At 37.2% G+C, this 16,343-nt stretch overlaps 1 protein-coding gene across 7 annotated transcripts in view; it reads left to right on the plus strand.

Annotated features, from left to right (window-relative positions):
- The window catches only part of LOC103178459 (coiled-coil domain-containing protein 9), a 46,543-nt gene extending 30,200 nt beyond the window's left edge, over positions 1-16,343 (plus strand). For 5 of the 7 annotated variants that reach the window (XM_042338059.1, XM_042338058.1, XM_042338056.1 and 2 more), the window contains 8 exons: positions 820-1,010; positions 2,536-2,588; positions 3,119-3,172; positions 3,815-3,926; positions 9,581-9,632; positions 11,631-12,501; positions 12,859-12,959; positions 14,366-16,343. In XM_042338059.1, coding sequence (XP_042193993.1) covers positions 820-1,010; positions 2,536-2,588; positions 3,119-3,172; positions 3,815-3,926; positions 9,581-9,632; positions 11,631-12,501; positions 12,859-12,959; positions 14,366-14,380 — 1,449 coding nt within the window. In that variant the 3' untranslated portion in view covers positions 14,381-16,343. The remainder of the gene's footprint in view (positions 1-819; positions 1,011-2,535; positions 2,589-3,118; positions 3,173-3,814; positions 3,927-9,580; positions 9,633-11,630; positions 12,502-12,858; positions 12,960-14,365) is intronic. The other 2 variants (XM_042338057.1, XM_007893209.2) reach the window with 2 other exon arrangements.

Raw genomic sequence — 16,343 nt, forward strand, 5'->3', positions numbered from 1 at the left:
CTACATTGAATCATGGAAAACATAATCTACACAGCACGTGCTAAGTTAATTTAGCAAGTAAGTGCGAATGCGATGGTTCGTTACTGCAGCCGGTAAGTGCACATGTAGCAACAGGTCAAGACGCATCGAATCACAGAAATGTAGTCTTGACCCATAACCGCATGTACACTTACTGGCTGTAGGGACAGAACTATTGCATGCGCACTTACCTGTTAAGTTAAATTCCACGTGCGCTGTGTAGATTATTGATTAAATCGGATTTTCTACGATTTATACAATTTGCCCGAAACTCTGACTTCACGTATTAAATGTTATGGTCCCGACTGATATGACATATGAATTTTACTATATTCAAAATGTGAATTTCTTTATATAACAGCTGGAGAAATGGAGATAACCCAAAATATTTTTACATTTTAGAATATTTTTGTGGAGTCCTGTAACTCAGTGGTTAGAGCACTCGCTTTGCAAGCGAGAGACCCGAGTTCAATTCCAGGCAGGTCAGGGCGAAACCTTGGCCAAGTTTCCTTACTCCACACAGAGCCTAATAGTAATCCCTCCAAAACCCAATTTTCATTTTCAATCTACGACTGTTTGTGGGACATTGCTGTGCGCAATTGGCTGCCGCGTTCGCCCACAAATATACAGTCAATTCACTTTACAGTGTGTTCTGTGAAGCGCTTTGGGACGTCCTCCCGACGTGAAAAGCGCTATATCAATTACAAGGATTATTATTATTATTTCAAAATGATTTAATCAGAAAGCAATTTTTTTCATTTTGTTGTAAAAATAGTTTACAATCTATTTTTACCGCTTCAGGAGGGTGGAAAACATGCCAATAAAAGCACTGTGGACATGACACTATCGATGACTGGACGAGAGAGAGCAGAATATGCCCGCTGGAAGAAAGAGAGAGACCAAATAGATCAGGAGCGGCTGGCACGACACAAGAATTCCAAAGGAGAGTGGAAAAGAGCCTGGGATGCCAACAAATCTGAGGACATGTACATGTATTCTTTTTTATGTGCAGTGTTTAACATGCTCATCTTGCATTTCTCCTAAATATTTGGCATTTTTTTCAAAAGCAGTTGAGTTCTATTAAAATTAACTTAGCACACCACAGCTAGATTTTCATTTCTATTCTTTGGCTACTGGCAACTATGTTGATTAATTGGCAATCTCTTCCTGCTTTACTATAGAAAGATACATTAGGTGAGGCAGCCATGTCAAATATCACTCCAACTTTAATTATTTTTAATACTAGACCAGATTTTTTAATGTTTTGGAAAGTTGGAATTCTTATAAAAATGGATACAAAAAGAGTTTTGATGCTAAGCATCAGAGAACCAAGTTAGTATGTATAGATTGGACTCAGTAGAAATGGAAGTTTTGGTAAACATAAAGACACAAAATATAAAAAGGGAGAATAGGAACGTAAAAGGAGACACAACACATGAACAGTTTTAAAGCTCCCAGAACATTTCATTAAAAAAAAGTTTTTAGGTGAATCTTGTAGTCCTACTACTATATATGAGTAGTTTATTACTGTTTCATTAATGCAGTGTTTTAGCTAATAACTTACAAAAACAGTAATTGCCGAGATGAGAATTGAGTGTAAGATTATCAACCATTGACATTGATTTTCAAGAAGATTATAAAGCAATGGATTATGCTGTGGGAGTGAGAATCAGATTTGAGGAACTTGAATGGCACACAGAAAGAGTGGAATAAAGTACTGCTAAATTTTGGAACAATGTTAAAACATCTCTGGTGAGAACAGCAGAGTAAGCATAGCATTGAGGAAACAGTCAAAGGAGAAGAAAAACCATGGGTGATGGAAGAAATCCTTAAATTAATGAGCACTAGCTGTGTGCTCAGACAAATTAATCGCAAGAGGATAAATAATATTCAAGACTATCTGGACCAATTAAGGCCATGTGTCACAGCGTATCTGTGATGGAAGGAGGCCAGTTTTGAATAACGGATGTGTATGAATACAGTTTAATCTTTTGAGGTCAGGCAGTATCTGTGTGGAATTTTCACCAGGAAGTAGGTTGGATGGGGTGAAGTCCAGGATAGGGTAGGATTTTTATGATCTCTGGAAGGAGTGGGCAACTTTCCAAATGGCCTTTTCTCTTTCCATTTTATTTGTTATGAGGAGGTGAGCTAAAGGACAAGATGATCAGAATCCAGCTAAGATGGTAAACCTATTGATAGAACAGTACAGGGAGATGGAAGAATCAGACAGAAGAGGCACAGGAAGAGAACTGAAGAGCTAATTGAAAGGGATGAAAAATGCAAATGTTGTATTAAGAACAACCAATTTGAAAGTCGAATGGACAGATTATAGAATATGTTACTGACCCATGCTTTGAAGAAACACTGAAAAACAAAATTGCATGATCCACGAGAGGGTATTTTGGAATTATTTTCTAGTTAGGTTGCAAAGCTATTTGCCCATTCTTGCCATAGTGTTCTGAAAATTGCATTATAGTGTTTTTAAGCACTGTTAATACCGTAAATACTTTTCCCTAGGTTTCGGGAAGACTTCACTGTGGACAGTGAACTTGGCTTTCATAAGAAAAAAGGTCAGCATCAAGATCACTGAATAATATTGTTATAAGTTATTGTGATGATAAAATGCCTTTATTCTTTGATAAATGTTGTCCTTTATACAGATGTATGGTACTGATAATTCAGGTTTTGACTAAATATTGAAATTTTGAATTCAAAAATCTATTTGACTTTCCCTAAACTGATGTTTTTTTAATTAAGCTGTTCTCTGTATCCTGGGTGATGTGGGTATAATGTGTTGGTGTAGCAATGTGCAATGCCACAGAATTGTAAAGATATTTGAGGCACAAAATGGGATAGACTGTATATAATTTAATTACATTGAAATAGAATTTAAAGGTAATTTGCTTTTATCTAAGTATCCAACATTTTAAATTGTGGCTTGTTACATCTAACCAATCTTAAGCAACCTTAATACATAATAGTAGTGAAATATTGTAGCAAACTGTGTAATTCATGATATATAGGTAGTTGCATTAGAACAGTGTTTGTTTTGCATCAAGTCAGTGTAAAAATGGCCAGTCTAATGTTTCTCTTCTTGCAGGTGGTAGAAATACAAGGAAATACAATGCACGATTTCAGCAATCTGAGGCTCGAGGTAATCTATTCTTTTAAACTTATGTAAATCCTTCTTATAAATAGGAAATGTTGACATCAAGTCGTTTCTTCCTCTTCTGTTCAGCCTCCATCTGTAAGTTATCCCTTTAAGAAAATTGTGTCCTTCACAGTCAGATGATCATTCCCATGCAAATGTATATTGAGCCTTTTTCTGGGGTATATGCCTTCAAGTTCTTTCTCTCATTGTAAGCAACACATAATGTTCACATCACAAAAGCCATTTGAGTTCTTATTCATTAGTTTTGTTTGGTGAAAAAAGGTCTAACATTTTCTCGTGTGAGTTCTGCTCTTGCAGGTTGAAAATATCTTCATTTTCCTAGTTTATAATGTTTGTTTTCTATATTACATAACATTTTAAAATGTGAGGTAGATTCAGCACAAGCAAAGCATAATGTAAGATGTTGCTACAACAATTCATCTCTTGGAATGTTGTGTTCCTTCCCTGTTTGCCATGACATTGTGCCAAGTAGAAGAGCATTGTTTTTTTCATGAACCAGCCTTGATCAGAACCTGGATAACTAAGCAATGGCAACAAAGTCTATAGGCAATTCCAGAGATGTCTGTAAAGAGTCTGCCTAGATTTGAGGTAGTTTCTATTTGATATGGATCTTTCATATTTCAGATGATTGGAATCGCTCTGATAGGGCACGAGAATTGTCCCCTCGGATTGAAGCTACAGATAGCACAAAATCTAGGGGCAAGGACAGACTAACTGGGAGAGCCAGATGCTATAAGTAAGTAAAGGCTGAAGGTTGGTAAGTTTTTGTCCATTACCTAATACTTTTTGTTGCTGTTTTTGTACAGGTTCGTTTTGTGAAACCTTGAAGCTGGGCTTTCTTTTCAGAGAGAGCTTTGTGCTGAGAGTATCTGGAATCTTAGCCTCTTGTCTCTTACTAGATCTCCCATTGAAACAAGGTTTCTTGTAGATACTATTAGTTATTAGGTCTATATACTATTAGGTCTCATACACCAATGGAAGAAGTACACATTTCATCTTGCCCTTTCAATTGCAGATGTCTACTTGTCATGAGAAAGGTCTCATGAGGCCTAACATTGGAGATGGTAGTTGCTGGAACAACCTGCAACCTCCTTTCTTGAGCCTGCTGCTGGATGCTTTCCTGTGCAGCTGGTGGCTCTATCCAGTAAATAGATCAGGACCATAGTTCTCCTGATTAAATATACATCAAATCATCAAACATAATCATGACATGGTATGGTTGGCTCTTACCACTCCCAGGTTCTAATGTGGGGTCAGTGAGGATATCTTTGGGCAAATAACTCACACATATATCAACAAAAAGGGTTTGGTGATAATTTCTAGACCTCATCTCTTTGCCAGCACACATTGCTTATTTCCTGCTGGTACAGGAATCACCAGATGATGTTCTTGGCTCAATATGCATAATCAAATTAGACAACAGTATTGCCCTGAGCCTGCCAGAAAGCTTCCTTAACAAGGATCCACCTTTACAAGTTCAGAAGTTTCCCTTTCTAAGGATCTGAAGGTTATATAGGACATTAATCAGATTTAGCATTTCCTTCAATAGAATTCTTTGTTACATTGGATAATTGTCAGCTATTCTGTTCTGCTTAGAAACTACAGACAACGCAGCCTGGAGACTGGATGGTCTGTCTCTGATTTCTTGGTGTCCTTTAGAAATATGAGCCGAATAGATGCTGGTGATTCTGATAACTTTTTTTTGTTGGAAACCTTGTTTCTTAGACAACCTTTTGATATTGTTTCAAAGGATAAATAAGCCAGGGATGATGTACAAAGTAGCAGCTCCATAATTTAAAATTCCATTCTGGTGAAAAAACAGAAAGAAATAGAGCGATATAGTCAAACTGTTAATGTTAAAAACTGTAAACTGCTGAATTTTCAGTCAAATTTTGTCTTGTGCATTTTTTGGTTAGGATTTTAAATGTTTTTTCATTGTGTTGACTCACATAATTACATATTGGTCTATTTTTGTGGCTACCTACAGCATAGGTCCCCAGGTTCATATTATACCATAAAAATCTCCAAAGACTTGTCTGTCTATTTGCAATATGTTAGTAATTTGTTCCAGAATTAGATTGCTTTAGTATGCATGGGGACAGAGTAAATTGAATTTTCTTAAGTTCTGTAATTGTACCAGAGCCAGAAAGTACTTTGTTCCCATCCTCTACGAGAACAGAGGCAAAGTCTAAAAATACTAATAAACATGGTTACTGGTTGATTAGGGAAGAGTATTCGGAATAATAGTTCCATTGAATGTTGTGAGGAATGGATGAAAATTGATTGTTCCGGTATTTATTATATGTCTAGTTAGTTTCAAATAGTTGGGTTGGTTCAAACCCAACATAGAAGCTAGAGACTTTGCTGCTAAGTAAAGTTACTGACCTTTGTCAGCATACCTATAATGGGAATTCTTACATTATAAGCAAACAGTAGTAAGGGCAGTAGCTATGCTGATGAGCTACATTTCTCCTTTTTTAATCTCCACTACAGCATATAAAAAGCTTGAAAGATTAGGTCATTGACATTCAAACTGATTACCAACTAGGTCAGACGTTAAATAGAATTACAAAATCTCTATACAATATCTAGCATTTCCTTTCATGAATTCCTACCCTCTGCAATCTTCCATGATCCAGGACCGAGATCAATATTAATTTATAAGATATAGCATTGCAATCTCTGCCTGGTTCAGTCATATGAAACTATTTAGTTTGATCCTGGTGATAATGTAGGAAATCTGAATGCAAAACATAGATAAACTGCTTTTAGGGTTATGTTTGTAACCGTGTCTACATAGGCAGACTTCTCTACTTATTCGTGTTGTGTCCCTTTTAGCGTGAAAGTTGTAATACCATACAAAAATTGATTTTGCAACATTTATATGCTTCACTATGTCGTACTTCATTTCTCCTGGGAAAATAGAATGGCGCATCATTCTAAGAAAACAAGTTACAAAATGCACAATATCTGATCAACACAATTTACAGACGCAAAACTTGAATTTTTTTAACTGAATGTGACCCTTTTGATTCTTCAGAAAATTATATCTTTGCAGTTTATAATTAGCCTAATTTCACTCCATTTATTTTTCTTGGCTACTCTTTGTATCTTGGGATCTTAATCTTTTTCTCATGACTCTTGGTTTAATGTGTGCTATTGGTGGAATAACAGTCGAAGAGGAAGGTCTTGAGACAGGTCTTGAATGGAGAGGACACAAGCTGCAGAGTTCTTGGATGATTTGCAGCTTATGGAGGGAGGAGTTGGGAAAGCCGAGAAGCAAGTAGTTTGCGTAGTCAAGCCTGGATGTTATGAATGCATGTATGCGGGTCTCAGCGACCAGCGGTGTGAAACAGTGGTAGAACCGAGCGATGTTGCGGAGGTGGGGAAAGGCGGCGCAGGTCATGGCATAGATGTGGGTATAAGGGACAGTTGAGGGTCAAACAGGAGGGCCTTAGTCTTGTTGACAGGAAGTTAGCTCTCATCCAGGACTTGATGTCTGACAGGCAGTCTATGAGGACAGCAATGGTCCTGTAATTGAGGGTGGAGGCAGAGAGGTACATTGGGTGTCATCTGCATACATGTGGAAGTTGACTCCATGTCTGCAGATGATGCCACCAAGGGGGAGCATATAGATATTGAAAAAGTGAGGGCCGAGGACAGAGCACTGAGGGACGCCACATGTATATGTTGGAATTGTTTGCTTACCTTTGAAAGTAGGATGTTTGTTTAGTAATCAGAGCACTGTTAAACATCGTTGGTTAGTCTCACCTGTAAATACCCCTTTTAAAAGAAATGTATTAGCCTAATTTTTTTGTTTTTCTGTTTTTAATTTTTTTAAAATTAATTGTTAATGACACCAGAAGAACTGATTGTATAAAATGTTTAATGATTCCAGAAATATGAAGTTGATTTAATATCCAATATGTACAGTCAAGGTAGCTCAACCCTTATATTAGTTCATCTGCACACGTTACTACAGTTCAGTTTTGTTAAGCACAGTAAATTCTCCAAGTTGTTTCCTTCGATGAAGTCATCAGCACTGACTATTTTAGAACAATATACAAACTTACAGGAAAAAACAATCAGGTTGTTTTAATTTCTGAAAGGCACATTTTAACATTAGATGTTTGAATTCTGGACAACGAAGTGTTTTAACTGTTTGCTTCTGATTAAGCAGAGATGGTTTTGTTTAATATCCTTTACAACAATTACCATTGGTAAAGTGTACTCTGTTACACAATGACGAATTCCATGCTTACATGGTTGCATTAGGACCTTCAAAAATGAAGTCTTAACATCTGCACTGAAACCTGTATTACTATTGTCAGAACTCCTAGCAGCTGTAACTTTATTTTCATGAACTTTGGCTTAGAATCTAAAGCTCTTTTGCTGAAGAGCAATAAACCATTTCGATAAACGCAACCTACACGTCAGGTTCGACCCCCAATTATCCTTCCCCCCCACATCCGGTCCCTCACCAGCACCGCTTTCTTCCACCTCCGATGCATCGCCCGTCTCCGCCAATACTTCTCTCCGAAAGCCGCTGAAACCCTGGTCCATGCCTTTGTCACCTCTCGGCTAGACTACTCTTAACACCCTCCTCACCGGCCTTCCCTCCACTACCATCCATAAAATCCAAATCATTCAAAACTCTGCCGCTCGCATTCACACCCGCACAAAACTCCGCTCCCTGATCATCCCAGTCCTTGCCAGACTGCACTGGCTGCCTGTCCCAGAGAGGATCAATTTCAAGATTCAAGTCCCTGCACTCCTCTGCACCTCCCTACCTCTCTGACCTCCTCTCTCCTCAAAACAGTACCCGTTGCCTTCGTTCCTCCGGGTCTGGCCTCCTCCTTGTCCCCCGAGTTCTCCACTCCACCCTCGGCGGCCGTGCCTTCAGCCACTATCCCCGAGGCTCTGGAACTGCCTTCCTCACTCCCTTCGCGTCACCCCCTCTCTTCCTATTTTCAGGTCTCTGGTGAAGACCTTTCTTTTTGATCGCGCCTTTGGTCACCTTCCTCCCGCTGGCTCAGCCCCAGGATCCGTTACTGTGAAGCGCTCTGAGACGCCATCTGGCATGGAGGGCGCTATATAAATCCAAGTTGTTGTAGGTAGACACTTATCTATTTGCCACCCAAAGCCAGTTTTTGGTTGATTTTATGCATTGAACTTTTGGCGATGCATGATTATAGTGGGGAAATCCCATTAGCAGCTGAATTGTTATGTAGAATTTACCAGAATGTCAGCCTGTAGAAGCCCAGGCTTCTTTCCAGGTGATGGATTTGTTTAGATGATGCTGATGTTACTTCATGCTTGTCAGATTTTGTTGTTGATTATGAGAACATCCTGCATTACTTGGTTTAGCAGATACATATTGGTTTGCCTGTAATGTTTGAGACAACTGTTTGATCTTGCTTGTAAGATTGTCATGTTTCAACTAGTAAGCTATGGTCTAATGTGATCTTTCTCTCTCTTGCAATAAAAAGAGAAGTGGGATGACGTGCAAGCTTAATAAGACAAATCGTTGCTCATTCATAAAATTTATAGAAATTGAGTTTTCTCCTGTATTTTGCCATGACTAAAGAGCACTAGATCCTGGATGATTATGAATTGGATTATAATTAGATAACCTACTGAGGAAAAGGGCGATATTTGGTACTGATGGTGGAGTGAACAAGAACCAGGCTTATTCGTTTGACAAAGCACTATATCAGTAGAGTGGATTTTATTATATTTAGCAGTCAAATCATTTCTTATTCTGTTCTCTAATGCGTTAATGTCTCCTAGTGAATCATGTATTTTATATAGAAAATAGCTAAAGTTTGACTTAGAAAACTGTAAACAAGAGTTCTGTTAATTGCTTTACAGTTTAGAGAAATCTCCAGTCACTAGCAGCTTAGTACCTATCCGTTTTTTAAAACTCAAAATGAGTTTAAGTTTCTGCTTCTCGATAAATATGTGCGTTGCTTCAACCACTGTCAAAAGCAGTTTGCAATTATTTATAATTTACCAGACTACATAGTTTTAATCATTCATATTTTATCCAGATTTCAATTATGTAAAAAAGAGAGAAAAATCAAAATCAGAGGTACTTTTGTAGTCAATTTCTGTATTGGTATTTTTTGTTAAATGTAGAATATTCCACAGCATACTTACCTAGATGTTTAAATATCGTTGTAAATTGAAGGTTTTTAAGTGGTATTTATTCAGTTGTATGTATAAATTTCAAACTAAATTGTTACTGAGAATAAACAATAAAAGCTAGGGCAAATGTAATCTCTCTGTACATACTATACATGCAGAAAATGATTAATAATATTTGTATACTCTGTATACATAATATACACACAGAAAATGATTAATAGTATTTGGCTTACTTTTACACAGCAGATTCGATGCAAAAGGGAAGTTTGAAATACAGACAGAGACAGGAGACCAGGTATGTACAAATTGAAAGGAAGAAGGGCCAGAGACCCATCAAGTCTAGTCCAGGAGGAATTCTCCCTCCCTCTCCCACCGAATACTCTTTGTACTCCCAGGAGCGTACCAGGAAAGACCTACTAACCTGTGAAAATCCATGTCTGAAAGAAGTTGCTATGGCTCTTTGAAGATTATAGAACAACGTCCGATGCATTGGACAAGCACTATTTCTCAAGGTTCTGCAATTGGTGTAGAGTTCAGTTCTGATCATCAGACAAGAGTACTATTGATGCTCAAATGTTTGCGTTTGCCTCAGAATCAGACCACGAAACCTGGGGGTCCATTACTTCACAGTCCAAAAAAGGTACACAAGGATTCTGATCCATGCAGCATTTTTAGGTTCTACATTCTTTTTTCCTAAAGGAGGCTCTGACGCTCCATTGCAATCCTGGGGCGGTGCTTCATTGCTGAGATGTTAAGCCAAAGTTCATCCGCCTATTAAAGATCCCATGACTATTCGAAAAGAGAAGCAAGTTTTTCCCCAGTGCCCTCATCAACCATTCCCCAAATAAAATTGGTCATTCACTTCAGGGCTGTTTGTGGTGCATTGCTGTGCGCAAAATTAGCCCTCATCATTCAATCATTATAAAATAATAATCTTTCACACAATACAAGTTTCAATTCATTCAGATTAGAAATTTTGTTATTGAGTATACAATTTTAATTTTTAATACAATTTTAGGATACTTAAATCTGGAGTGAGATGGAACGAACACATTGTGAAAGCATTCATGGAAAACAGGTTTGCATTTATGATTCCCAGCAGTAAGAGTTCCAAATCTTAGCTGGACTGCCAAGGTTGGTGTCAAACAGCGGTCTGGTGAATCCCACCATGTCTTACAGAGGAAAGAAACATTTGAGGAGAAGTCAACATACTTTGCTCAAAGGTTCCAAACGTGACTAATTCATGAATTGATTTAATATTCAGACAATTAATATTTAACGATACTTGGTCATGACATTTCCCACATCAGTAAAATTAAAAAAAACTCAGAATAGTAATAACAATTAAAATGATAATGAGAGCCTCAAAAATTCCAACCTTTAAAAGATTCAAATAACACAGCAAAGTTTACACTTGATGCATATTTCTATTCGTATATGAGATACAAATTAATATTTTACATTGAAAGAAAAGGCAGCTGTAATCAAATGCCCAACATTTTCAGGAGAAGCAGGTGAGTATGATTATTATAATAATAATCCTTGTGTTTGATATGGCGCCTTATCACGTCGTTGACACATTTCAAAGCTCTTCACAGTATATGCTGTAAAGTGAATTGACTGTATTTGGGGGCAAAATGCAGCAGCCAATTGCGCACAGCAGTATCCCACAAGCAGTCGTAGATTGAATGACCAAATTTTTCATCCTCTCTCAGAAGGTCATAAATGCAAAAGCAATTGATCAGATAATAATCTTTTCTTATAGTAGCTGTAATAACAATGCATCTCAAGTAGGTACTTGGGAAGTAAAAGGAATATGAAGAGTGGGGAATGGCAATACAAAATATAAGAAAAGCTGCTGAGATATTAAATAGCCTACTTCGATTCCTATATTCCTAGTTACTATACTATAAGATGACGAGCACTTCTGCTCTAATAATCCAAGCTTCCACCTGTATCAGTGACAAATCTGCTTGATGAGTGATTCAATACCATCAGATATTATTACATCTGAGTGACCAGAGCAATTTTGACTGACACTCGAGTGATTTTATCATTCTCAGCAGTGCTCAAAGCAGTTGCATCAAATCCAGCTTCAGTGCACATCCAAGCTGATAGTGATAACAAAGGAACCCACACTTACTAACAGGAAAAATAAGATGTTGATTAAGGATGCACACACAATCCTAGCAGATTCCATCCATCCTTGAAGATGTAATTGTATTATTTATATTGGTGACTGAATTTGCTGGGAATTATCCCAGTTCTAACACTATATTTTCTTTTTGTAAAGTGGAAGAATACAGAACATAAGGATCAAATGGTAAATGAAGAGGAGAAATTGTGGAGGGATGGCAGTGTGGACATAGTTGTGCTTGATTGGGAAGACATTGAAGAAGATACTGATGTCTGGAGGAATGGGGTGTGGGACATGCTTCAACCTTGTGACTCACAGACAAGCTCTTTAGATCTCAAGGATAGTGTTCTGCTGGATGTTGAAGGGACGGTGAACAAGCAAGCGAACTGTGACAGTAAACTGGGTGATATATCTCTGGCTGCAGAGCTGTTGGATCATAATGCATCTGATGAAAACGGTTCTCATACCCAACTGGAAATTGGCGTTTTGGATCACGGTCTTCTGTCAGGCAGTGATATACAGGACAATGAAGAGACTGGAAATAACATGTCAAATTCCTCTGTGGATACTGAAACACTGGAGAAAACATATCTGTTGGATACCTTGGATAAGAAATCAGTCCAAAGCGTTGAGACAGAAGATCATGAAACATTAAAAGACAAAAGTGGAATGGAACATGAATTGCCTGATTATTGTGACACTCAAGTTGACAGTTTGACATTGAATGAAATTGCTGATGGTCATGAAGAAGCAAAAATAATTTGCTCTTCAGCTACTGAAAATGGAACCCGAAGTTTGGCATCAAACAGTAAGTTACAGGATGTGTCTGGAGAGGAAGCCACCAGCAAGTTGCAGCTCAAACTGAAACCAGATAGTGTAGAGATCTCACAACAGATTGAACAGGAAAGTAGTGTCCTCAATTTCAATGGTGGAAATAATGACCCTGGTCCTGATACAGAGAAGAAATGTCAGCAGACACTCTCTGAAGAAAAGGAAAGAAATGGCACTGACCATCCTGATGCAAAAGGTATTTTTTGTCTCATTTTTAATAAGCCCTAGAGTTCACAATTATGATATCATATCCCTGCCTTGTTTAAGATTGTTATCAATCCCTGAAAATATATTCACCATTGTATTGAGCTCCACTCTGTCAGGATCCTTTGTCAGGATGTACTTTGTCAGGATGTGCTTGGCCTTTTCTCCCATTCTCCATACAGAAGTGAAGTTTCATTTTTGATTATATCTAATATATGTTTTTAAAAATGCCTTTACTTGTAGGTTTGACCATTACCCTCTTCCCATGTTCTTTTAAAGCAGTAAAATAATTTTATAATATAACAGGCACCTACCTGTCAGTATTGTTTATTTGCTGCTTTTTTTTCAGGGACACCTGGCAATTCAACTGTTGTCTTGAAGAAAAAACAAGAGATTTCACCCGACTCTATGATAATAGACATTAACAACTGTAATGTTGTTGGGATAATGGTATGATTGAGCAAAATAATTTTCAGAGACACATTATATAATTAATCATAAAGGCATCATCACTTTAGCTTCTCCTTTCCATTTTTAGTTTTACAAATCGATACTTCACTACATTGTTAGAACCATGTTTTTTTTGAAAGCATAAGAGTTCAATTTGGATTAATAGATCTTCAGTTTGAATACATTTTGTTTGGGGCCATAGGGTAAAAAGAATATAGAGTGAACATTGTGCTTTTTGGTATGGCATATCTATTTTCTTCTTACATAGTATTTTATAATGTCCAGAGTTGGAAAATCTCCAGTGCAGTTAGCGTTGTCCAAAATTTGATAGTGTTGGGGCACAGAATGTGTTGTGCTTCATTCTGGAACATTGATGTGGACCACTAATTTAATTAAAGCAACAAAAAAAACTCAAGAAATTTCAATTTATAAACATATAAACTTATAAATTTATATAAATATGAATATTTACTATTAAATTACTTAATACTCAGTATAATTGATTTAATAGTAAACTAGAATTAATCTCAGTTTGGAAAACATTTTGAGTTATGTTGTCTGATGCAAGACACAGTATCTATGAGACATCATTTTCAGCAGCAAGGAGTCAAAAGTGTTCTTGAAGGTGTATAATCTCTCTCTTGGTGTGCACTCATTAAATGACTGACTTTATTGGGTAATTGATAGCTAACAACGTCCCATATATGCTGCAGAATGGGAAACTGCAGGTTACCTATGTGGAAGACTAGCCCCTTTGCCACAGAGAGGCTGAGAAAATTGAAGTAAATGGTATTTCCATGTACCCTTAAGGAGCCGAATGGAGTAATTGCAGAAACCAAGAAGCAGTCACCTTTAAGATAGGTGTAGAGAGGTGCAGAAAATTAAATTTGCTTTCAGAAAAAAAATGCTAGCTTTCAATCTGACCCGAGTTGCATCTCATTCAAATTTATCTTGGAGTCCTGTAGCTTAGTGGTTAGAGCACTCGCCTCATAAGCGAGAGCACCTGGGTTTCATTCCAGGGCAGGGTGAAACATTGGGCAAGTTTCCTTACTCCACACACCTCTGTTTACCGAGCAGTCAGGAGAAATCCAGGTGTTAGTTGATTGGAGGATCGCTTTTCCCGGGGTAATCCTCCAAAATAAAATAATAATAATTTGGTCACTCAATTCACGACTGGTGTGTGCAATTGGCTGCTGCGTTTTGCCCACAAAATATACAGTCAATTCACTTTACAGTATATTCTGTGAAGCGCTTTGAGAAGTCTTGAAGATGTGATAAGATGCAAGGATTATTATTAATAATATTATTATCTTCCCTTATTGCTAAGTGTGGTCAGTTGTAGGCTCAGTTCAGTTTTTTTAAGCCCAATTTGCTAATTGCCATTTCTTTTCTGTTCCATCTCTCAGGTTGAAGAAAACTGAAGCCACACCTTACTGATGATATTGTGTTGTTAAGATCCTCAGCACCTATAATGCAATTATCACATCAAATTCTGTTACACAGTGTTTATAATGTATAGCTACAGGCTTTATAACACTCAGATAACATGCAAGAGTAGAAACCTTCCTCTAGCTAAAGTCAAAACCTTTACAAAAAGCACTAAGCAAAATTTCCAAACACTTTAATTTACTTTTTTAAATATTTTATTTGCTGCAAATTCTGCATATTTAAGCACTTTATATCTATTATTTGTTTTATTTAAATATAATCTGGTGCACTTGATGTGGCTGATGAATAGGTAAGTAGACTCAGAAGTTTTAAATAAAACTAGCTCTTGTGAAAGACTTAGCTTAGAAGACTGGATTTAAATCAGCATGTGTTTTACATTTACGATCTATTTGAACAATACATGCTTCCAGAGAGGTTTGAACAAAATGGGTATGGACAGCACTGGCTTGAATAGTGATTTGCACTATTCCTGCCCTGTCATCCATTTAAAATGCTGTAAATTAAGGGCACAGGTATAATGTGGGGCAAAACAATTGTAGTTATTTGATTCCACAATCACAACTATAATAAAAAAGCAAAATTATAACACTTAGAACTGAGTTGCTTTGAAGACAAAGGTTAAAAATACTCAAGGTCACAAATAGTTTGGGTAGTCTTAATTTAGTTTGCAATAGAAACTGTAGATCTGATTGTAATTTGGCAGGTTTTTCAGCTAGCTTTAAGTATTCTGACAAACAAAAACATTTCACTGGTGACAGGAGGTTGTTTTTTCAGAGGTTGGGATTGAAAGGTTATCAAGACAGCATTTCTTCTGACACATATAGATCTGTGCTCTCCATGTGTGATTTGAGGGTAAATACTTCTGAATTTGCCATTGTGCCCATTTTGAGAAAGGAAATCTATACTTTGGAGTCTTTCAAATGAAAAACAGTCACAAAATGTACATTTGCTTTGAAATGTTTCAAGTGCTCGTTGAGAATCAGCATAAGTCAAGCTGTCTGTCACTGCTCTTGTGTCTATTATTTGGACCTGTGCCAAATAATGCTGCATGTGAGCCAGTCTTGCATCAATTGGAAATTGCCCTCCATTTTGTTCATTACTAATGCTTGACCTTAAAGAGTACCTTGGACTACAAAACGGGAAATTTGCTTCTGCTTTAACATCTGAATTGCTCTTCTGAGGTTAGCTATAAACTGAAACTTATTTCATTCAACAGACAGGTATATGAACGCCTCCCAATTCACAAACTGAATTAATCACCCCTAACTGCGAAGCCTGGGAGGAATTGCATTGAGGTTAGGTTACCTATCCACAGACTGAATGTAAATTGACTTGGTATGGTTGTTTAACAATCTCTTATTCCCAGCATCATCACATTGATGAGATGGTGTTTACATTTGTTTTATGAAAAAAACACATGGGAGCTTTTGCTCAAATACATGGTTTGCAAGGAAGTTAAGGGGCTGCAATCATGCAGGATTCCCAGATTTCTTTTGTAATTGCCATTCTTGAAAAGCACAAAGAGGTAGATTATTACGTCTCTGAATGAACCTGTTCAGTATAGGAGGGGTAAGAAGAGGATATGTGTGTGTGTGTGTGTGTGGAGGGGGGAGTAATAGGTTAGCATTGGCATGGTGCAGAGTTAATGCTCATCTTAAAGTTTACTTATTTGAATGGTGTGCATTGTTTGATGCTACTTGTATTTAGAGTTGAATAGATTAAAAAAAAATATTTTTGTTACTCATGTCATGTAAACAAGAATTAAGGTTAGGTAAATCCAGAAAACATTGGCCGATGATGTATATATTAGAGCATGGTTTGCAGTTTTCACAATAGTGAATATCGGTGGTTGCCTTAGACTGGATTGAAGTTTTTTTTTGAAAGCTGATTTCATTTTTGTGGAATTATTAAAGCAACAATGTCTGTTTCAATGAT

This window comes from Callorhinchus milii, unplaced genomic scaffold (genome assembly GCF_018977255.1).
Source record: "Callorhinchus milii isolate IMCB2004 unplaced genomic scaffold, IMCB_Cmil_1.0 Scaffold9, whole genome shotgun sequence".
NCBI lineage: Eukaryota > Metazoa > Chordata > Chondrichthyes > Chimaeriformes > Callorhinchidae > Callorhinchus > Callorhinchus milii.